The sequence below is a fragment of the Dromiciops gliroides genome, chromosome 2, assembly GCF_019393635.1.
Source record: "Dromiciops gliroides isolate mDroGli1 chromosome 2, mDroGli1.pri, whole genome shotgun sequence".
In the NCBI taxonomy this organism is placed as follows: domain Eukaryota; kingdom Metazoa; phylum Chordata; class Mammalia; order Microbiotheria; family Microbiotheriidae; genus Dromiciops; species Dromiciops gliroides.
This window is the reverse complement of record NC_057862.1, coordinates 476,181,475-476,205,416: the sequence shown is the minus strand read 5'-3', so window position 1 is coordinate 476,205,416 and position 23,942 is coordinate 476,181,475. Positions and strand designations below refer to the sequence as shown.

The 23,942-nt window shown below is 35.9% G+C and overlaps 1 protein-coding gene across 1 annotated transcript in view; it reads left to right on the top strand.

Annotated features, from left to right (window-relative positions):
• Window positions 1-221: 221 nt before the first annotated feature.
• The window catches only part of CAPN13 (calpain 13), a 118,647-nt gene continuing 94,926 nt past the window's right edge, over window positions 222-23,942 (top strand). Inside the window, exon 1 of the mRNA XM_043980997.1 lies at window positions 222-317. Within this exon, the coding sequence (XP_043836932.1) occupies window positions 222-317 (96 nt within the window). The remainder of the gene's footprint in view (window positions 318-23,942) is intronic.

The following is a 23,942-nucleotide window of genomic DNA, read 5'->3' as shown; positions in this document are numbered from 1 at the left end:
CCCAGTCTTGCTTTGACTTGCTGCAAGTGAATACCTGTCAATTTTCATCAGATTCACCAACCACAGGAAAACAGGTAGGGCGCTTCAATATTTCCTTAGGGGTTCTTATTCTGGATCCCATAAACTTTTTTCTGAATATTTTGTTAACTCGATTTCAATAGTCAATTTCATTTGTAATGTATGCATTTTATTTTGTGCTTTTAAATGCATTATTCTGGAAAATGGTCCATAAGCTTCACCAGACTGCCAAAGAGGTCCAGGACACAAAACAGGTCATATTCACTCATTGTATGATCTGCAACATTGAGTTGCTTACGGTAAGGAGGGAGCAGGGTCTGACTTGATTCAAACATTGCCATGCTCAGGACAAAGGGGGTGAGTCTCATTACCATTCCAACTCAATCTACATTTTGTTCACAAACCTAGGACCTGATATTTTGAAGGCAATATTGTCCTTAATCAACAGATCAGGTAACAGAAATCTTGAAAGAAAAGCAGATTGTACCTCTTTAGGCTGGGAAGTCAATGAAGCAGAAAACTTTTTATGCATTTTAAAGAAATGTAATGTAGTCAATATACTTGTAGGCCACATGCTATCCCATTGCTGGGACTTAAAGAAGGGTACTGCAGAAGAATTAGATGGTCCATTAATGCAAAGCAATAGGCTTTTATCACCATTGTATTTTAATTCACAAGGGAAGGTTTGTAGCTTAACTGAGACACTCAAGGGCATGAGGAGGGGGAGTGAAGGAAGAGGAGAAAAGGATACATTCAGATAAATTGCTGGTGAGATATGAGCACAGCTGAAATCCAGAAGGGGCAGATTACATAGGGTCAAGATCAAAATTACCATATTCTCTCTTGCTATACTACCAACCTATTGCTTTTGCTGATCAAACATCTCTTAGATGAAAGGTAGTACCTATTATCCATTGAATTTTTAAAAGATTTTTAACTTGTCTCTGTCTCAAAAGATTTGAGGTAGTGTGTAGATGAAATCACAGTATTGGATAAGATGTTTAAAAATAAACAGTCTATTAAAAAGAAATAGCAGGGGGCAGCTAGGTGGCGCAGTGGATAGAGCACCGGCCTTGGAGTCAGGAGTACCTGAGTTCAAATCTGACCTCAGACACTTAACACTTACTAGCTGTGTGACCCTGGGCAAGTCACTTAACCCCAATTGCCTCACTAAAAAAAAAAGAAAGAAAGAAAAAAGAAATAGCAGGCCTTGTTCTAATACCCAAGATGAGCAGACTTTATTGCTTGGGTAATAAATTTTGCTTTAACTCTTCTGGCAACTAAAGCAAAAAGAGAAATACACTGGGCCACATAGCCTTCAGTTTCTTATTACAGAAAGTACATAAATTCATCTGTAAAGAACTTCTTTTTCTGATACCCAATTCAAGCAGGAATTCATTGTGTGAAACTTTATATAAAAGACACTATATTAATCTACTTGGCATCTCAAGGAACAAAATTCCCATCATATCCACCTTAAATCTAAATGTGGAATTTATTAATAGCATACAAACAACCAGTGAAATCTCACATACACAAAAAGCATACAAGGAGGCATTCTTCCTCTTCACTGCCAACTTTTGGACCCAGTGTTGGTACGGTTCTGAAAAATGAAGCTGCACATATGGCTGTAACATATGTAGACAATTCCATATTACAGGAAAACTCAGGGTGACTTGAGGCTATTAGGGGCTATGTGGTTTTATATTGAGGTAAAGCAAAGGAGAGAGACCTACTTGCAAATGAATGAATCTACAATGAATAGACTAAAGGACCCTTGAATATACCAGTATGCCAAAGAATAGAGGTTGTTGGAATTTGCATGGAGTCAAGGGTTACAATTTTAGATTCATCAGTCATTGTAACTATTACTTTGCAGTGACCTCCTCCTTTCTCTGAAGGATGGAAACCAGTGTATAACTAGCCAGCCGGCACCAGACACCAAGTGATATAGGAAGCAATGTATTTACTCATAGTTTCACAAAAGACATAAAAGTGCTGTTCAACCAGATGAATATCTTATTCACCCTCTAAAAAGGCAGAAGTCCTGACATTAAATTGTATTTCAATTAAAGTGTTTCATGGAGAGAATAGAATGTGATACAAGTTTTCAGAAAAGCTAATGCCCCACTGGATTTGTGATCTCATGGAATCACACTTTCAGACTTAGAAGGAATACCATTGGTCATCTAGTCCATTACATACCTAGAAAAGTGGATTGCAGTTTCTTGGGCTAATTATAAAGAATTGTAAAGGGCAGCTAGGTGGAGTAGTAGATAAAGCACTGGCCCTGGATTCAGGAGTACCTGAGTTCAAATCCATATTCAGACACTTAACACTTACTAGCTGTGTGACCCTGGGCAAGTCACTTAACCTCCATTGCCCCACAAAAAAAAATTGTCATTTAGCCTTCATTTAAAGACTTTCAGGGAGAGAGAACCCACTATCTTCCAAGTTAATCCACTCCACTTTTTTTTAGTTCTGATAAGGAAGTTTTTATTTCTTGCATCAAGCCTAAATATGCCTTTTTTCAACTCTCCACCATTATTTATGGTTATGTCTTCTGGGATGATACATAGTAATTCAAATCCCTTTTTATACAGGCTGATCCTTGAAATGCTTTCATAGAATATAATGAACGATGAGCTGGAAGGGACCTACCTCATAAGCCACCCCTTATTTTATAGATGAAGAAATTGAGAACTAGAGAGGTTAAATTAAACTCAAGGTTCATGTAGGTGATAGACATCAGGTATGGGATTTGAATGTTGGTATTCTCACTCTTTCCACTGTAGCATGTGTTGAATATTAAATATAGTTTTCATACCCATACTCCTACAAGATGATAAACAGGTCAGAGACATCAATAATTTCTCCTATAATTTGTTCACCCAGATCAGAAAAGGCTATTTCTGCCTCTCTTACCAAAAGTAGGTATCTCGCAGAAACCAGATCAGAGAATGGATAAGAAAAACATGATATCAATGTAATATTTTGTCCCAAGAAGAAATATAACACATGATCATGTGGAGACTCACCTCCTAAGAAGAGAACTCAGGGGACTCCCCATTTCTGAGGGTATATATGGGGTTTTTGTCCACTAATTACAAGGGCATTGCCAGTTTCAATAGTATGATACAGAAGCAAAGGCAGTTTAACAATTTCAGTTATAACAAATATGGAGGAAAAGCTGAATCATCATGATAAGATTACAAGATTCCAAAAAATGGTTTGGCAAGGACGAGAACACCCAGATGTCATCAAAAGATAGGGACTTACTATCCTGAGGGAAAAGAAGTCACTAGGTAGGGTCTTTTATCTGCTAGCTTTCCGGGTTCAGTTTTGGAGTTCAGTTGAAGGACATTTTGGTTCCTATTAATCCAGGGTTTTATAAAAAATACTTTTGGATAAGAAGGTACCTCCATCAAATACAGGTGATACATATATTCCTATTAATACATGCCACTGTATCATGAAAGCCATTATTATGTCCTCTACTAGTCTTCTCTTCGCCAGGCTAATTTTCCCCATTTCCTTAAATGAATCTTCATGTGGCATATCACAACTCCACCATTCTGGTTGTCCTCCTTTGTGTGCACTTCAGCTTTTCAATTTCTTTCCTAGAATGTGGTGCTCAGAAATGAGAACAGTACTATAGATATGATATCACCAAGGCACAGTATGGTAGGACTAGCAGTTCCTTTGGAGTCAGAGGGTCTGACATCCCCTCCTGGCTCTGCCATCCCCTCCTGGCTCTGCCATTTTTATTCCCCCCCCCAATTACATGTAAAAATAATTTTTATCATTAATTTTTAAAGTTTTGAATTCTGTATTCTATCCCTACCTCCCTCCCCTAACCTCTCCCTGAGATGGTAAGCAATCTGATATAGGTTATATGCATGTAATCATGTAAAATATTTCCATGTTAGTCACTTTGTTTAAGAAGACAGACAAAAAGAAAGAAAGAAAGTAGAAAAGGAAAGAGGGAAGGAAGGAAAGAAGGAAGGAAAAATAAAAATAATATGCTTCATTTTTTTAAAGGCAGGAAGGAGGGAAAAAAGATGAAAGAAAGAACAAAAGAAAGAAAGGGGAAAGGAAAGAAGAGGAGGAAGGAAGGAAGGAAGGAAGGAAGGAAGGAAGGAAGGAAGGAAGGAAGGAAGGAAGGAAGGAAGGAAGGAAGGAAGGAAGGAAGGAAGGAAGAAAAAGAAAGAAAGAGAGAGAGAGAGAGAGAATATGCTTCAGTCTATTCAAATGACATCAGTTCTTTCTCTGTATGTGGACAGCATTTTTTTCATCATAAGTCCTTTGGATCATTGTGTTGCTGAGAAGAGCCAAATCATTCACAGTTCTTCATCATACAATTTTGCTGTTACATGTACAATGTTCTCCTCATTCTTCTCATTTCACTTTGTATCAATCCATATGACTTTCCAGGTTTTTCTAAAATCATCCTGCTTGTCGTTTCTTTTTTAAATTTATTTTATTTTGAATTTATGGAATAAAATAGGCATTTCTATAACATAGTATAATAAAATTGATCATTGTATATGAAAATTCAAGTCTGCTATGAACAACTTACTATTCCTTTCAAATATACAACAAAATTATCATGTAAATATCTTTTTTCCCTTTTTTTCTTTACTCCCTCCCCTGCCCTAAAGATGGCCACTAATGGATACAAATGTGTGTGTATAATTATTCTATACATACTTATATATGTTAATTCTTTCTCTGGATTCAGATAATATCTTTCTTCATATGTCCTTTATAGTTCATTTGGTATTTACAATAGTCAAAATAACTTATTCAAAGTCATTCTTAAAACAATATTAATGTATACAATGTTCTCTTGGTACTGCTCATTTCATTCTTTGTTATTTCATCCTAGTCCTTCCATATTTTTCTGAAGTCATTAAGTTCATCATTTATTATAGCACAGCAATATTCCATCACAATCATATACCATAACTTGTTCAGCCATTCCCCAATTGATGGGCATCCCTGCAATTTCCAGTTCTTTAATGCCAAAAAGAGTGCTGCTATAAACATTTTAGAACATATAGGTTCTTTTCCTTTTTTCTCTATTCTTCTTTGGAAATAGACCAAATAGTGATATTTCTGGGCCAAAGGGTATAGATAGTTTAATAACTCTTTGGGAATAATTCCAGATTGCTCTCCAAAATGGTTGAATCAGTTCACAATTCCACCAACAATGAACTAGTGTCCAAATTTTTTCATATCCCCTTCAACGCTTGTCTGAAAAGTGTTTTGTAATTGTGTTTATACAGTTCCTGGGTTTGTCTTGATTGGTAGACTCCAAAATATTTTATAGTCTACAGTTACTTTAAATGGAATTTCTCTATCTTTTGCTGTTGGGTTTTGTTGGTCATATAGAGAAATGCTGATGATTTATGTTTTTATATCCTGCAACTCTGCTAAAATTATTCATTGTTTCAAGTAGTTTTTAGTTGATTCTTTAGGATTCTCAAAGTATACTATCATATCATCTGCAAATAATGATAGTTTTGTTTCCTTCTTGTCTATTCTAATTCCTTCAATTTCTTTTACTTCTCTTATTGCTAAAGCTAATAATTCTAGTTCAATATTGAATAATAGTGGTGATAATGGGAATCCTTATTTCACCGGTGATATAATTGGGAATGTTTTTAACTTATCCCCATTACATATAATGTTTGCTAATGGTTTGAGATAGATACTGCTTATTTTAAGGAAAGATCCATTTATTCCTATGTTCTGTAGTGTTTTTAATAGGAATAGGTGCTATAATTTGTCAAAGGCTTTCTCTGCATCTATTGAGATAATCATATGATTTTGGTTAGTTTTGTTATTGATGTGGTTGATTATGTTGATAGTTTTTCTAATATTTAACCAGCCCTGCATTCATGGTATAAATCCCACCTGGTCATAGTGTATTATCCTAATGATATATATATATATATATATATATATATATATATATATATATATATATATATATATATATATATATATATATATGTACATATATATATATATATATTGCTGTACTCTCTTTGCTAATATTCTATTTAGAATTTTGCATCAATATTCATTAGGGAAATTGGTCTATAATTTTCTTTCTCTGTTTTTGTTCTTCCTGGATTAGTAATCAGCACCATATTTGTCTCACAAAAGGAATTTGGTAGGATTTCTTCTTCATCTATTTTTCCAAATAGTTTGTATAATATTGGAATTAATTTTTTTAATGTTTGTTAGATTTCACTAGCCCTGGAGACTTCTTCTTTGGGAGTTCATTGATGACTTGTTCAATTTCTTTCTCTAACATGGGCTTATTTAAGGATTGTATTTCCTCTTCTGATAATCTGGGTATTTTATATTTTTAAAATATTCATCTATTTCATTTAGACTGGCATATAATTGGGCAAAATAGCTCCTAATCATTCCTCTAATTTCCTCTTCATTGGGTGCAGCTAGGTGGCACAGTGGATAAAGCACTGGCCCCGGATTCAGGAGGACCTGAGTTCAAATCCAACCTCAGATACTTGACACTTACTAGCTGTGTGACCCCGGGCAAGTCACTTAACCCTCATTGCCTTGCTCAAAAAAAATCTTCTTCATTAGTGAAGCATTCACTATTTTCATTTCTTTATACTGATAATTTGGTTTTCTTCTTTCTTAAAATCAAACAAAGGTTCATCTATTTTATTGATATTTTCATAGAACCAGCTCTTAGTTTTATTTATTAATTCTGTAGTTTACTTACTTTCAATTTTATCAATCTCTCTTTTGATTTTCAGAATTTCTAATTTGTTATTTGAGAATTTTTTTTAATTATAAAAGTATTTATTTTCCAGTTACATGTAGAGATAGTTTTCAATATTTGTTTTTATAAAATTTCTAGTTTCAAATTTTTCTCCCTCTATCCTCTCCCTCCTCCCTCCCTAAGACAGCAAGTAATCTGATATAGGTTATATATGTACAATAACATTAAACATATTTCTGCATTAGTCTTGCCATGAAAGAAGAATCAGAGCAAAAAGGAAAAAGCCTCAAAAAAGAAAAACAATAGCACCAAAAACAAAAGAAATACTATGGTTCAATCTGCATCTATATTCCACAGTTCTTTTTTTCTGGATTTGGAGAGTCTTTTCCATCATGAGTCCTTTGGAACTATCTTGTTCCATTGTATTGCTGAGAAGAATCAAGTCTATCCTAGTTGATCAACATATAATGTTGATGATACTGTGCACAATGTTCTCCTGGTTCTGCTCATCTCACTCATCATCAGTTCATGAAAGTCCTTCCAGGTTTCTCTGAAATTCACCTGCTCATCGTTTCTTACGGCACAGTAGTATTCCATTACATTCATATACCACAACTTGTTCAGCCATTCCCCAATTGATGGGCAATCCCCCAATTTCCAATTCCTTGCCACCACAAAAAGAGCAGCTATAAGTATTTTTGTACATGTGGGTCCTTTTCCCTTTTTATGATCTAATTGAGGATTTTTAATTTGTTCTTTTTTTAGCTTTTTAGTTGCATGTCTAATTCATTGAACTCCTCTTTATTTTATTCATGGAGGCATTTAGAGATGTAAAATTTCCCCTAAGAACTGCTTTGGCTACATCCCATACGTTTTGGTATGTTGTCTCATTATTGTCATTCTCTTTGATGAGGTTATTGATTATTTCTATGATTTGTTGTTTGACCCACTCACTCTTTAGGATGAGAGTATTTAGTTGCCAATTAATGTTTGGTCTATCTTTCAATGGCCCTTTATCACACATTTTTTTTATTTCATCATGATATGAAAAGGATGCATTTATTATTTCTGCCTTTCTGCATTTGTGTGAGGGTTTTGTGCCAATTTTTGTGTAGGTGCCATGTAGTACTGAGGAAAAAGTATATTTCTTTCTATCCCCACTCATCTTTCTACAGAGTTCTATCAAATTTATTTTTCCTAAAATTTATTCACCTCTTTAACTTCTTATGAATTTTGTGGTTAGATTTATCTAGTTCTGAGAGGGGGAAGTTGAGGTCCCCCACTAATATAGTTTTGCTTTCCATTTCTTCCTGTAACTTGACTTCTCTAAGAATTTGGATGCTATACCACTTGGTACATATATGTTTAGTATTGATATTACTTCATTGTCTATGGTACATTTTAAGCAAGATGTAGTTTCCTTCCTTATCTCTTTTAATTGGGTCAATTTTTGCTTTGTCTGAGATAATGATTACTACCTCTGTTTTTTGTTTTTATTTTTACTTCAGCTGAAGCAAAATATAGTCTGCTCCTATCTTGTATCTTTACTCTGAGTGTATCTCTCTGCTTCAGATATGTTTCTTGTAAACAACATATTGCAGGATTCCGATTTTTAATCCACTCTGCTATCCACTTGTGTTTTATGGGAGAGTTCATCCCATTTACATTCACAGTTATGATTATTAGCTGTGTATTTCCCTGTATCCTATTTTCCCTTTCTTTGTACTTTCCTCTCTCCTTTCCCCCTGTCCCTTCTTACCAGTGTTTTGCTTCTAACCACCACTTCCCTCAATCCACCCTCCCTTTTTTCCTCTCCAGCATTTGTCTATTTGCCCTTCTATAATCTTAGCCAATCTGGTAGGTCTAAGTTGACATCTCAAGGTTGTTTTAATTTGCATTTCTCTAATCAACAATTATTTAGAATATTTTTAAATGGCTATAAATTGTTTTGATTTCTTTATTGCAAAATTGCCTATTCATATCCTTTGACCATTTATCAATTGAAGAATGACTCATACTCAAAAATTTGACAAAGCTTGTTAAATATTTTATACATGAGACCTTTGTCTGATAAACTGCCTATAAAAATGTTTCTCACTTTTCTGCTTTCTTTCTGATCTTGACTAGATTTGTTTTCTTTGTATAAAACTTTTTAACTTAATGTAATAAAATTATCCATTTCACAACTAACTTTGCTCTTTATCTCCTATTTATTCATAAATTATTCACATATCCATAAGTCTGATAAGTAATGTGTTTCTTGTAAAATTTACCTGTATATCTATGTCATGTATCCAATTTGACCTTATCTTGGTAAATGGTATAATATATTGGTTTATGCCCAGTTTCTGCCATATTACTTTTCAGTTTTCCCAACAAGTTTTTTAGCAAATAATGAATTCTTAACTCAAAATATTAAATCTATATACTTGTTAAATGTAAGGTCAAAGGGTTTCTGATAAAAGCCTCATTTCTCAAATATATAGAGAAATAAGTCAAATTTATAAGAATACAAGTTATTTCCCAATGGATAAATGGTCAAAGGATATGAACAGGCAGTTTTCAGATAAAGGAATTGAAGCTATCTAGTCATATGGAAAAAAAATGCTCTAAATCACTATTGATTAGAGAAATGTAAATTAAAACAACTCTGAGGTACCATGTCATACCCATCAGATTAATTAATCTGACAAAAAAAAAAGAAAATGATAAATGTTGGTGAAGATGTGGGAAAATTGGGACACTAATGCACTGTTGTTGGAGTTGTGAACTGAACTAACTATTCTGGAGAACAATTTGGAATTATGCCCAAAAGGCAATCAAACTGTGCATACCATTTGATCCATCAATACCACTACTAGGTCTGTATCCCAAAGAAATCATAAAAAAAGGGAGAAAGAACCTACATGTACAAAAAATATTTATAGTAGTTCTTTTTATGGTTGTCAAAGAATTAGAAATTGAGGGAATGCCCATCAATTGGGGAATGGTTGAACAAATTCTGATATATAAATGTAATGGAATACTACTGTACTATAAGAAATGATGAGCATGCCTTCAGGGCATCATAAAAGCACTTTGGATTGTTTCTATCAACACAAAACTCAATTTCATCTGCCTTCTTCCCTAACCATAAATCCTGCATCTCTAAGTTTTGCTTGCACTTAACTTTTGGTGAGGTTAAACAATGCCTGTTTAGAAATGGAGGAACCCTGGGGCTGGTTTTGCTCTGGAAATAGTCTCTCTACTGGGAGGTCACAGGGTGGGAATCTGTTGTTGACCTGCTTGGGTGGAGCTTCACTACTATTCTGCCAGCTCTGAGGTCTGTTGTAGGCTTCTGCTGTGAGCCCAGAAGCTGTTTCTGTTACTGCTCCTCCTGAACCTCACTTCCCTCACACCCAGTATAGTCTAAGATCTGGCATTGCTAAACTTTCTTCCTTTATATTTCTTTTCATTATTTCCTGATATTCTTGACTTTTTGCTTTTCCAAATAAATTTTGTTATTCTTTCTTCTAATTCACTAAAAAACAAAAATTATGGGGCAATTTAATTGGGATGGCATTGAATATGTAAATTAGTTTTGGTAAAATTGTTATTTTTATTATATTGGCCCTGCTTACCCATGAACAATTAATATTTCTCCAATGATTTAAATCTGATTTATTTGTATAAAAATTTAAAAAATAATTTTGTTTATATAGTTTCTGGGTGTTGTTTTTTTTTTTTGCAGGTGTACTCCCAGGTATGTTATACTATCTAAAGTTATTTTAAATGTGGTATTTTTTTTTTACTATCTTTTCTTGCAGAATTTTGTTTGTGACATATAGGAATGCTAATGATTTATGTGGATTTACTTTATATCCTGCTACTTTGCTAAATTTATTAGTTGTTTCAACTAACTTTTTAGTTGAGTCTTTGGGATTTTCCAAGTATATCATCATATTGTCTGCAAAAACAGATAGTTGGGGTTTTTTTAACCTCATTTCCTATTTTAGTTGCTTCTATTTCTTTTTTTTCTCTTATTGCTATTGCTAAGATTTCTGATATAATTTTGAATAATACTGGTGACAATGGGCATCCTTGTTTCTCACCTGATCTTACAGGGAAAGCTTCTAGTTTATCCCCATTAGAAACAATGCTTTCGGGGCAGCTAGATGGCGCAGTGGTTAAAGCATTGGCCCTGGATTCAGGAGTACCTGAGTTCAAATCTGGCCTCAGACACTTAACACTTACTAGCTGTGTGACCCTGGGCAAGTCACTTAACCCCCATTGCCTCACTAAAAAAAAAAAAAAGAAACAATGCTTTCTTATGGTTTTAGATAAATGCTTCTTCTCAATTTAAGGAAAAATCCCTTTATACCAATACTTTCAAATGTTTTTATTAAAATGAATCATATTTTTACACTTATTATTTATGTAATAATTATGTTAATAGTTTTCCTTATGTTAAACTACCCCTACATTCCTGGTATGAATTCCATTTGATCATAATATATAATCTTTATATTATGTTGATATAATCTTTTAACTTGTATTTCAGGCATCATTATTATTTATTTATTTGCTTGTTTATTTATTATTTATTTATCTTGGCATCCATATTTATTAATGAAATTGATATGTATAATTTTATTTTTCTATTTTTACTCTTCTGGTTTAGGTATCAGTATCATATTTGTTTCATAAAATGAATTTGTCATTTCTTATACTACAATAATATACCATTATAATAATACACTACAATTTGTTCAGCCATTCCACAGTTGATAGGTATCCCCTCAATTTACAATTTCTAGCTACCACAAAAAGAGCTGCTATAAATATTTTTGTACAAATAGATCCTTCTCTTTAAAAAAAATCTTTTTGGGATGCACACCTAGCAGTAGTATTGCTGGATCAAAGGGTATACCCAGTATGATTGTCTTTTGGACATAGTTCCAAATTGCTCTCCAGAATGGTTGCATCAGTTCACACAACTCTACCAACAATTCATTAGTGTCCCAGTTTTCCCACAGCCCCTCCAACATTTATCATTTTTCTTTTTTGTCATATTAGCCAATCTGATAGGTGTAAGATGGTACCTAGAAGTTGTTTTAATTTGCATTCCTCTAATCAATAGTGATTTAGAGCATTTTTCATATGACTATAAATAGCTTTTATTTCTTCATCTGAAAACTGCCTGTTCATATCCTTTGACCATTTATCAATTGGGAACTTGGATTTTTTTTTGTGGGACAATGAGGGTTAAGTGACTTGCCCAGGGTCACACAGCTAGTAAGTGTCAAATGTCTGATACCAGATTTGAACTCAGGTCCTCCTGAATCCAGGGCTGGTGCTTTATCCACTGTGCCACCTAGCTGTCCCTGACTTGCATTCTTATAAATTGGTTCAGCCATTTTTAACTAACAACTAGCCCAAATTTCTACAAGTATAGAAGTGGCATGTGGGAATCAACTCTTTCCTAAAAATGTCCACTTCTGGTACAAGACTTGACCATCTGTAAGACATATACATAGATTTTAAGATGAAATGTAAAGAATTTCATATTTGGTAGAAACTGCCCAGGGAATGGGCCAAATGTAATTACTTTTTGGGAAGAGAGCCAGGGTTGTGAGGTTAACATCTTGATCCAACTAGAAAACCACCAGGGGACTTTTTTCCAACACTACATTGAATTAATGGTCCCTTCTGTAAAACTCTACTTTCTAATCACTAACTAGATCAATTTCAATTTCTCCAATAATATTTTCTACAGATGCCTACTCAGTGTATATATAGACACACATGTGCTATGTACATACATACATACATATATACATATGAAACCTTACCATTTCATGGGAGCAAAGAGGATCCTGAGATCAGGGAGGGACACTGACCTAGCAATAATAGACCATTTTCAAAGTTGACCTGGTAGGTGCTAACAGTATGTGGCACATTATAAGTAGGTGCTTGTAAATTGTAACTTAATTGTAAAAGTGCATGGTTCTTAACTGATTGGTTGCTATTGTTTCTTCCAATATAACATGAACTCCTTGAAGGCAGACAATTCATTTTCATCTTTAGATTCTCAGCATCTAGTACAGTGCCTGGCACATAGTCAGTGTTTAATGAGTGCTTGGTGTTTGGTTAATTTCATAAATTATAGTGCTAAAGGGCAGCTACATGGTGCAGTGGATAGAGTGCTAGACCTGGAGTCAGAAAGACTCACTTTCCTGAGTTCAAATATAGCCTTAGACACTTACTTAGACCGTGGGTAAGTCACTTCACCCTGTTTGCCTCAATTCCTCATCTTTAAAATTAGCTGGAGAAGGAAATGGCAAAACTACTCCAATATCCTTGCCAAGAAAACCCCAAATAGAGTCATAAAGAGTTGGACATTAGTGAAAGGCGTGAATGACAGTAAACTTCACGTTAGATTCTTTTAAGTGACCAGGAGCACAGTGTTTTAGAAATAGAAAGGAAGAAGAGAGAAAAGATACGTTGAAGCTCTGTTCAACAAAATTATTAAATACCCTCAGTAGTCTAATTGTTTTCTGGAATGGACCTGTTGTTTCTTTGGTATAGAGTTATTAGTGAAGAAACTCCTTTTATGGATGTAGATTACCAACTACCCTGCAACTAAGAGTCTTCTATACCCACCTGGGCCATGGAGGGGTTGTTTAAACCAGTATGTTTCTGAAGCAAGACTTGAACTCAGCTCCTTTTGATTTCAAGGCCAGCTCTCTATCACTATGCTATGTTTCCTCTCAGTCTATTTAATAGGATCATTAAATAGATACAAAATGTCATACTCTCCATTAGAACAAAATAGTGCTCAAGGTAAAATATTATCCTCTTAGCTTCATTAGTTTATAGTCAAGGTAAAAGCACTTTCTCATATGAAGGGAGGGGAGTATAGGTGGGCAGGGAAGTGAAAAGACTGGGATTTCTCCTTTCTTTGTACCTGTGAGATATTGGCACTGATACTGAACATGTGCTGGCACCAAGAAAAGTATTCTCCTTTGAAATTGCCTGCAGTCATTAACAGACAATTGATATTTGGGTTATGTATTTATTTACTTAGTATCAGGTCTGGAAGCATCATTACAAGCAGAGGCAAGTAAAGAGTTTCCCTTTGGTTTTCCCTTTGTCTGGGAATAGTAGAACTGGCCTAATCTCAAAGGATAAGAAACATAAGCCTAAACTGTTCACTTTGGAGCAGAAAATGATGGCTTCTTTAGAAAAGGGTAGGATTTATTGTTTGTGGGTTTGCCTACTGGAACTGACAGGGCCTTGGAATATTCTATCTGGGCTCTATTCCCAGTGCTATAACTGGCTCACTTTATTTGGTTTCAGACAAGTGACTTCCTCTGGATTTTCATTCCCCCATATAAAGAGAGAGCCCACCATAGTCTGTCTGTCTGTCTGTCTCTCTCCTTTCTCCTCCCTTTTTCTACCCTCCCTTTTCTCTTTTTCTCTTTCTCAAATGCATTTATCCCCCTTGTTATTACATCATAGTCACTGCCAGATATCACTCCTTCTCACAGAAATGAGCCCTCCCTTATAACAAAGAAAAACTGTTGAGAAAAAAACATACCAATATAATAACACATGGAAAACTGATAATATAACTGCATATGCAAAATGCTGTGCTTATGGTCCTCCATTTCTCTGCTCATAATAAATTTGAAATCAGAAAGGACTTTAGAATTTATCTACTCCAATCCCTTCATTTACAGATGACGAGGCTATGGCCCAAAATGACTTGCCCAAAATCACTCGGGTATTTTGTCAGAGTTTAGGAATTTGAACCCCCTTGACTCTGATTCCAGCACATTTTCTACTATATTTCAGAAGCTCTGGGTCATATATTTCATTATCTGTTCTGTTGGGACCATGATAAATCTTTATAGTTACTCAGAGTTTGACTTTATCTTAGTGGTCTTATTGTTCACATTAGTGTAGTCATTGTGTATATTGTTCTCCTGGTTTTGTTTACTTCACTTTGCATCAATTCATACAACTCTTCCCATGTTTCTCTGAATTTTTTATATTCATCATGTTATTGCACAATAATATTACATTACATAAATATCATATAATGTATTCAGCCATTTCCTAATTAGTATACATCCTTATATTAATTCTAGGAAGTCACATTAACAGCTATAGGTCTAGTTATTCTTTTCAATAAGTATTTTGGGAATCCGGGAAAAAAAATGAATCTTCTTGATAAAGAGTGATAAATTTGTTTCTAAGTGTAGGGTGTTGTTAAAGGAATCTGTTGAAAGGATAAGAAGCCTTAAATTTGAATTCCATCAAAATATCTTAAATTCTCATATTCTCATCCTCAAATGCTCATTTCTTTCCAATTGCTTACCCATATTTGTGTTGATGTATGTGTGTATGTGTGTATGTATATGTGTGTATACAGAGTGGGCCAAAAGTCACAATATTTTAATAACTTTTTGAAAATTATTTTTCTTCATTTTTTGCCATTTATGAGATTTTATTTTTCACACATAATATAAAATCATTTCCTATGTAAACCATGTATGATTCTATGTTATTGTAAATTAAAAACAAAAAATGAAGGAGTTTAAAATATTGAAACCCCTTCATGATTTTTGGCCCACCCTGTACATATGTATTATCTATATCTTATATCTGACACTTTCCCCTTTTCTCTCACCTGCTACAGCACTGAGAATTTAATAGTATAAAAATTAGAGCCACAGGGTTATTTTTAAATTTTGATTTGTTTTGAGATTTTTCATTTTTATGTTACTTTAATTTCCAAATCTCCCCCTCCTTTGCTGAAAGCATTTCTGCAAAACTAACACATCAACAGACTTTGACAGTATATGTAATTTCACATCCATAAATCTCTATCTCTCCAATGACGGGAAAAATCTGAATTTTCTCGTCACTTCTTCAAATCCAGTCTTGGTCATTATAATTACACAGTGTTCAGTTTCAATAATTTTCCAGTTGTTATTTCCATTTACATTGTTGTATTCATTGTATATATAGTCTTCCTAATGCTGTCTTCTTCACTGTATCAATTCACACAGGTCTTTCCATATTTCTCTGAATTCTTCAAATTTATCTTATCCTTCCAGCACAAGAATATCCCATCATATTCAAGCTCCACAATGTGTTGAATTGTTCTTAAAGCAAAGGGCATTTGCTCTCTTTCTAATTCTTTCTGACTACAAAGAGTGCTGCCATTATTATTTTTAATGGAAAGGTAACCCCAACATTTTAGAGATGATAATACTAGGGCCCAGATGTGTTGAAAGGATTTATACAAGACCTTGAGAGAGTTGAACCCAGGCCTCCTGACTCCAAAGCCAGTGCTCTTTCCACTCTAATTATGCCTGCTCTTCCTCCCCTCATGCCCCCTCTCTCCTTGTGGGAGACCCTGTAGGTATATGAGGCTTCATGCGGCCTGAGGCAACTAGCTCCCGCAGAGCTTTTCCACCAGAGAGCAGTTAAGTGCCTTTATTTTCTCCACTCTGGTGGCTAAATTATTCTCGATGTGTTAAACAATATAATTAAACACACACACACATGAGGGTGTGCATGCCCCCCCCAGCACATACCCCGTCCTTCCTTGTTCCCTGTCAGCCCTGAGCGTGTGTCAGCCCCAGCCTTCAAGCTCTGTTAGTTTTAATTTGAGTTGTGGAATTAGTAATCGGTTTTGCTGGAACACTGTTGTGGGAAACAGATCACTCCTTGAACAGAGCTCGGGCACCATTTCAAATGAGTATTTGTTAAGGGGAAAACCATCCCCTTGTTGTGTTCCACTACATTACATTAGATTTATTTCTATTGTACTGAAAAACACCAGTCAAGGGAGAACAATGAACATTTCTCTGGAGCTGGGAATGGTCGAGCTTTTCTTCTTGTTTTTCATTGGGTTTAGAAAAGAGGAGGAAGAAGAGAGATGAGGAAAGAGGAGAGGAGAGGAGAGGAGAGGAGAGGAGAGGAGAGGAGAGGAGAGGAGAGGAGAGGAGAGGAGAGGAGAGTAGAGGAGAGGAGAGGAGAGGAGAGGAGAGGAGAGGAGAGGAGAGGAGAGGAGAGGAGAGGAGAGGAGAGGAGAGGAGAGGAGAGGAGAGGAGAGGAGAGGAGAGGAGAGGAGAGGAGAGGAGAGGAGAGGAGAGGAGAGGAGAGGAGAGAAGAGAAGAGAAGAGAAGAGAAGAGAAGAGAAGAGAAGAGAAGAGAAGAGAAGAGAAGAGAAGAGAAGAGAAGAGAAGAGAAGAGAAGAGAAGAGAAGAGAAGAGAAGAGAAGAGAAGAGAAACCCTCTTATTGGCAAGATGATGTAATAGACCCAGTCCATTTGACAAGCTGAAAGTTATGTGCTGGTAACTCAGCTTACTTGTCTTTTTAAAGAGGAAACAAGCCATAGCTGCAGATTTAAATTTTGGCTTAAAGAGATCCCTGTGCATTCTGGTTCTGAAAATAAAGTAATAGAACCATTAAACATTTAGAATCCTATGCAGAAACATATAGTCATAGAAAGTCAAATTTAGAAGGAACCTCAGCACTCATCCAGAGCTCTAACTAGGAATTTTTTCACCAGGGGCAAAAATGGTAGAGGATTAAAAAAAAAAGTAATGTAGAAAAACAGTAGAAGATACATTTGTGGATGCTGGGGGTGTAATATTTGGGGTGCAGCCATGTCAGGAGAGGAGTCAGCTTGGTAATGGCAACCAGGGTGACATAAGATGGTAGAGGACCTTAAGGCAAGATGAAGAAACAATTGCCATTAGGAGGAAACATGCTCTTCTGGGCTGGAAATATGGCCCGTTGAGTATTGACACCATGGGCGAAAGCCCCTTAGCTCCATGATAGTTGTCCTTTTACAATAACCCTTGTCAGATGGTCATCTAGCTTCCTTTTGAACACTTCAATTAGAGGACCATCAACTACTTTATGTTTGAGCAGCTCTAATTGTTAGAAAGGTTTTTTTCCCCTTTTTATTGAGCCAAAATCTGCCTCTTAGGCATCTCCACAGAGTAGTCCTAGTTCTTCCCTTTGGAAAGAAATAAAACATGCCTACTCTTTTAACTCAAATGAGTAAAGCTCTTTGTGAATCTTAAAGTGTTATACAAATGCAAGCTAATTAAATGAGTAGGGATTACCCAAATTGGTGCTACTGCTTTCAACCCACCTCTCCCAGCCATCATCTGTGGAGAAAATACTAGCCATCCCCATTAATTGCCAACCAACTGCTACAGATAGGACAGGCAAGCCAGCCTAGTGGAGACAGAAAGGCACCCTGAAAGAGAGAGAGTGGGCAGCATGTTGAGGTAGGAAGTCAAACCAATACCTTGACCACCGTTTCCCCTCAGACCTTGATATAAAACATCCAAGGACTCTGAATCCAAGTGCCTTGGGGAAAACAGTCCCCATTCAAACTACCAAACCTGCTTCTGGACTCCCCCTCACAGCCATCATTGAAGAGAGAAATTTTGAAGAAGGGGCTTCACCTTCCTCATCACAATGAGCAACAACTTCTAACCAGATGCTGCCAAAGGTCACACAGGCATAGGAGCCCTGGGAGTGGCAGCACCTCCCAGACCAACAGTCCTGCTTCCAGCCCAGCCCTAACAGTCACCCTCCAGGGAAGCAACTCTTATAAAAAAGAGGTCAGTCATTCCCACCAATGGCCAAACACATATGAGGCAATCCAGCTTAGCTCAAGCAGCAAGGGAATACCTTAACTTGCATAAGGCAAACCAAACCACTAATATTGACCCCTGTGTCCTCTGTGCTGTTGATGTATAAAGTCCAGGACTCTGAGTCCAAAAGTCTTAGAAGAAAATTCAATATGTGCATCCCAGTGCCCTCAGTTATGATTGTGGGAAGTAGCCCCTGTGAAGATGCAGGTTCTTCAGCCACCACAACTGAAGAACCAAAGAAAGACTTGTCACCCAAAATATTTCAATGTCAAAAGCTGATATTTTACATAGGGGAAATGGAATTACCGAAGAGGCATTACCAACTACTTTGCAGCTGCACCCTAAGAACCATGGGATCTTTCCAACTACCTTACAACTGAAACTTTCCATCTATATTGTCTCCCCCAATAGAATGTGAACTCTTAGGAGCAAGGGCAGTCTTACTTTTCAGATTGTTTCTTTTGCTTAACACAGTGAGTTGCACATAGTAAGCACTTAATAAATGCGTAATTCATTCACTGAATCATAGAAGTCCACTTGGAGGGCCAACATGAAATTATGCTGGGAAAAGGGAGGAGAGAGAGGGAAAATTAATCATTCATATGTTTATTTAATCAATTATTTAAGCCTACGATCTGTCAGGCACTGAATTAGGCACTGGAGACAGAGAGACAAAAAATAAACAATCTGTGCACTCATAGAGCTAACATTCTGTGTAGGGAAATACAGTGTATGTGAATATGAATGTAAAAAATAACTACAAAGTGATTTGGAGGGAGTGAGGTATTAGTAGCTACATAAGTGGGGGGATCAGGAAGGAACTCATATAGATGTCACTTGACCTGAGGTGAGCTTTGAAGGAATCTGAGGATTTGAAGAGAAAGAAGGAATTAATTCAATGTATGGGAGATAACCTATTCCAAATCATAGAGATAGGAGGTCAGTGTGACTGTACTATATATGTTCTGTGTGAATGAGAGTAATATGTAATAAAGGTGGAAAGGTAGATAGTAGTCAGGTTGTAGTTAATTTTAAATGACACGTGGAGGAATCTGACTTGATCCTAGAAGTAATAGGAAGACAGAAGGGTTAAATTAGGCAACTAGGTAGCCCAGTGGATGGAGAATCAGGCCTAGAGTCAGGAAGATCTCATTTCAAATCCAGCCTCAGACACTTACTACCTATGTGATCCTGAGCAAGCAACAATCTCTTCTGCCTCAGTTTTCTCAAATGTAAAATGAGTCCAATAATAGCACCTGCCTCCAGAGTTGTTGTGAAGATCAAATGAAATGAAATATGTAAAGCATTTAGCACAGTGTCGGGAACATCATTGTTGTTAAGTGTTAGTTCTCTTCCCATTGAGCAAGGGATGGCATAATTCTGTGTTTTAGGAATATTACTTTGGCAATTGTATAAGGGATAGATTGGAGAGGGAGAGAGACTGAAAGCAGTGAGACAAACTAGTAGGCTTTTGCAAAAGTCCTCATAAAAGGCAATACTAGCCTGAACTAGAGCAACTAGATGGTATAGTAGATGGTGTGTTGGACTAAAAGTTAGGAAGACTTGACTTAAAATCTGGTCTCGGACACTTATTAGCAGTATGACTAGTCAAGTTATTTTTCCCTCTTTGTATCAGTTTTCTCGGCTGTAAGATAGGGATAATAATAATAATGTCTGCCTCTCGGGGTGATTGTGAGAATCAGATGGGTTAATATTTGTAAAGCTTTTTGAAAACCTTAAAGCAATACATCAGTGCTAGCTATTATTATGGTAGTAGCCATGTGAATAGAGAGAAGAGAGCAGATACCGGAAATGTGAAGATTGAATCCCCAAGATTTGTCTATTTGATTGGGTATCTGAAGTGAGGAAAGAGGAGAAGTTGAGAATGACTCAAAAGTTGAAACTCTAGATGGCTGGAAGTTTGGTGATTCACTTGACAGAAAATGAGAAGTGAGGAATTGTGGAGAGGCTTTGGGGAAAGATCATGAATTGTGTTTTGTATATTTTACTTTTGAGATGCCTATGAGTCATCCCATTCAAAAAACCCAAAAGATAGTGATTCAGGACTAGAGCACAAGAAAAAGACAATGGGAAAACATAGAGATATGGGAGTCATTTTCATAAAGATAATAACTGAACTCAGAAATGAATGATATCAAGAAGAGAAATCTATATGGGCTCAGGATGAATTGGGGGTATATCCACAGTCAGGGCTGGGGCTAAATGGAAGATGATACAGAAAAGAAGACTGAAAAGGAGTAGTCAGGCAGTTAGGAGGAGAACCATGAGAGAGCATTGTCACAAAGATACAGAAAGGGATGAATAACCAGAAGAAGAGGAGAGTCAACTTTGTCAAACGCTGCAAAGAAGTTAAGAACGAGAATTAAGAAAAAGCCTGTTATTTGACAATATCATTGAAAAGAATTTTAAAAGGAGATTATTGGAAGTTCTGTAGAAAGATGGGTACCTTAGCTTCATTGATGGGATTATGAATTCATCTAAATATTCTAAACAGCAATTTGGAATTATGCAAAAAAGAAGTATTCATATCATTTGAACCAGAGAACCCACTGCTAAGTTATATCAAATTGATCACAGACAGAAATGATGGTCCCATATACAATAAAAATTTCCTAGTCATACTTGTTTTTTGTAATAGCAAAGAAATGGAAATAAAGTACATGTCCATAAATTAAGGAAGGGCTAAAAATGGGGGTACAAGATTTAATGGGACATAACTGCACATGAAAATTGAATGAAACATTATTATACAGACTATAATGGAATATCCCTATGCTAAAAATAACGGAATATTACAGCAAAGGAACAATGAATATGAAGAATTCAAAGAAGAATGAAAAGACTTATATGAATTAATGTAAAATGAAGAAGCTAAAACCTAGAAAACAATATACACAAAACTGCAATAGTGTAAATGGAAACAATAAAAAATGTTGTACAGTTACAATAACCAAGTTTGGCCTAAATAAGTATGACAAAATATACTTCATTTCCTTTTTTGCTGAGGTGGAGAAATACAGGTTGGAGGATTACAAATACTGTCAGACTCAGTGGTTGAGTTGATCAGTTTTCCTGAACTGTTTCTTTTTTCCCCTTTTTTATTCTTTGTTAAAAAGTATAGCTCTGAGTAGGAGAGTGAAAGGGCTACATTTGAAAAGGAAGGTGTTATAAAAACAAAATTTATTTTTAAAAAATTAAGACTATTGGAATATTTGGAGAGAACATTTCAGTTGAGAGATGAAGATGGAAGTCAGATTGCAAGACATTAAGTAAGTGGGAAGAGATGAAGTGGAGACAATGAAAGAAGGTAACTTATTCTAGGAGCCTGTCTGAGAAAAGGAAAAGAGCTATAGCTTGAGAATTTGAGGCAATTATAGGGCCAAGAGAAAAGGTTTTGCTGCTGCCATTTTTGTTATTATTGTGATTTGTTTTTGTTTTGGGGATAGGAGAGGCCTGGGTATGTTTGTAGACAGCAGGGAAGGAACCAATAAAAAGGAAGAAATGAAAGATTGGTGGGGTTAGGGGAGAAGAATAATTGTGGAAGCATTTTTCTGGATGAAATAGGAAGATATATAGAGGGGTTGGACTTGGTAAGGAGAAAGATCACCTCTTTATCAGAGATTGGAGTAAAGAAAGTATTAGAGATGACATCAAGGAAGGACATAAGAGGGAGCTCACAGAAAACATTCTCTGTTTTTTCAATAAAGTATAACTTTAGGTCCTCTGCTAAGAAAGAAGGAATGAATAGCATAGGGGACTTGAAGAGAGAAAAGAAGATTTTAAATAACCTCTTTAGGAAATAGGTAGGAGAATCAATAAGGAAGGGATTGAAGAATGATTACCTTGCTGCAGTGAGGGCTCAGTTGAAATTAGATCAAATAAATTCATAGTCAATTCATCAAGATTGCATAAAAAGAATTGTCTCTTGCCTTGTATCCAAGTAAAAAAATTTATGCTGTTGAATTGGGTGGGGAAATATCAGAGAATACCATTTCATTCATTCATTTGTTCATTTATTCATTCATTAATCATTTACTAATAATTTTTATTTATTTCATTTATTATTCATTTATACATTCATTCTTTCAGTCTACTATACATAGGCTTTACAGCAGATGCCACCATATGTCTTGCATTCCCACCTTGGTCCATATGTAAACACCCCCCCTCCCCACAAACAATCTATAACATGGGATTCTCTTGATCCCTAGATGCACTAGAATGTAGCTGCTGCAATAGTTACTGAATTTGGAAAGACATAGGTTGTCAGAGCAGCCAGGGGTTCATCTTGTAATTTAAAGGCAAGAACCCAGTTCAGTTTATAGATGTAGAAAGAAAGGTAAAAGGGGAATTAGATTTTCAAATAGCAAAGTTTGAAGAAAACTCCCAATTATACACCATAAATTCCAAGTTCCACCCTGGAACTTGAGTCATTAGTCTGAGTAGCTCTTCAATGCCAAGTACTTGCTATTGACTAAAAAAAAAAAATACCTAATATCTCAGTGTTCCTGTGAGGACTAAGTGTCTTCTACTAATCCCTTTTGTCTATACTCTCTGTTTTTCTGTCATACCTAGGGAAGTAGTACCACATAATAATAATAATAGGCATAGGAACGGGATTGTACCAGACTTCACTGACATAAGGAACTAACTCCAGGGTAAGGAAACTCTGTCCATGCAGGTTGCCATTTTTCCTCAGCTTAGAATATTATAGAGTTGCCTAAAGTCAAGCATCCTGGGCACTTTAAAATGCTTTCACTTCCAGCCTAGCCCAGCCCTTCTATATTTGGGTTTTTAACTGATTTGTTGTTTTACACAAACCCCATCTGACATGGCTGAGTTTCCTCAACCAATCCAAATAATTTGCCTGGGTAGCTTCGTTTCATTTCATCCAGTTAATGTAATCAATAGGTTTTCACTGGTTTAAACCAGTTTTATACTGATTTGAACTGATTTAGACTAGTTTCAACCAGTTTCAACTGGTCTAAACAGGTATGAACTGGTCTAAATAGGTTTTGACTGGTTTAAATGGGTTCAAACTAATTCTGACTGGTCTTAACCAGTAAGAAGAGCCTAAATGACTGCTTTGAAGTGTTTCAAGCAGGTTTGAACTACTCTGACCTAATTTTGAATGGTTTGAATTGGTCTAAACCGGTTTTAACTGATCCAATTTTTTTTTTTTTTTTTGCGGGGCAATGGGGGTTAAGTGACTTGCCAAGGGTCACATAGCTAGCAAGTGTTAAGTGTCTGGGGCTGAATTCGAACTCAGATACTCCCGAATCCAGGGCCAGCCCTTTAACCACTGCGCCATCTAGCTGCCCCCATCCAAATTATTTTGAACTTGTCTAAACTGGTTTAGACTGGTTTGAACTGGTTTGAACTGCTCTGGTACTGAGGACAACTCTATAGCCATTATCTAGGCCATACCTCCCTCTAAGTAAAGTAGAACTGACTTTTATTGAGTACTTGG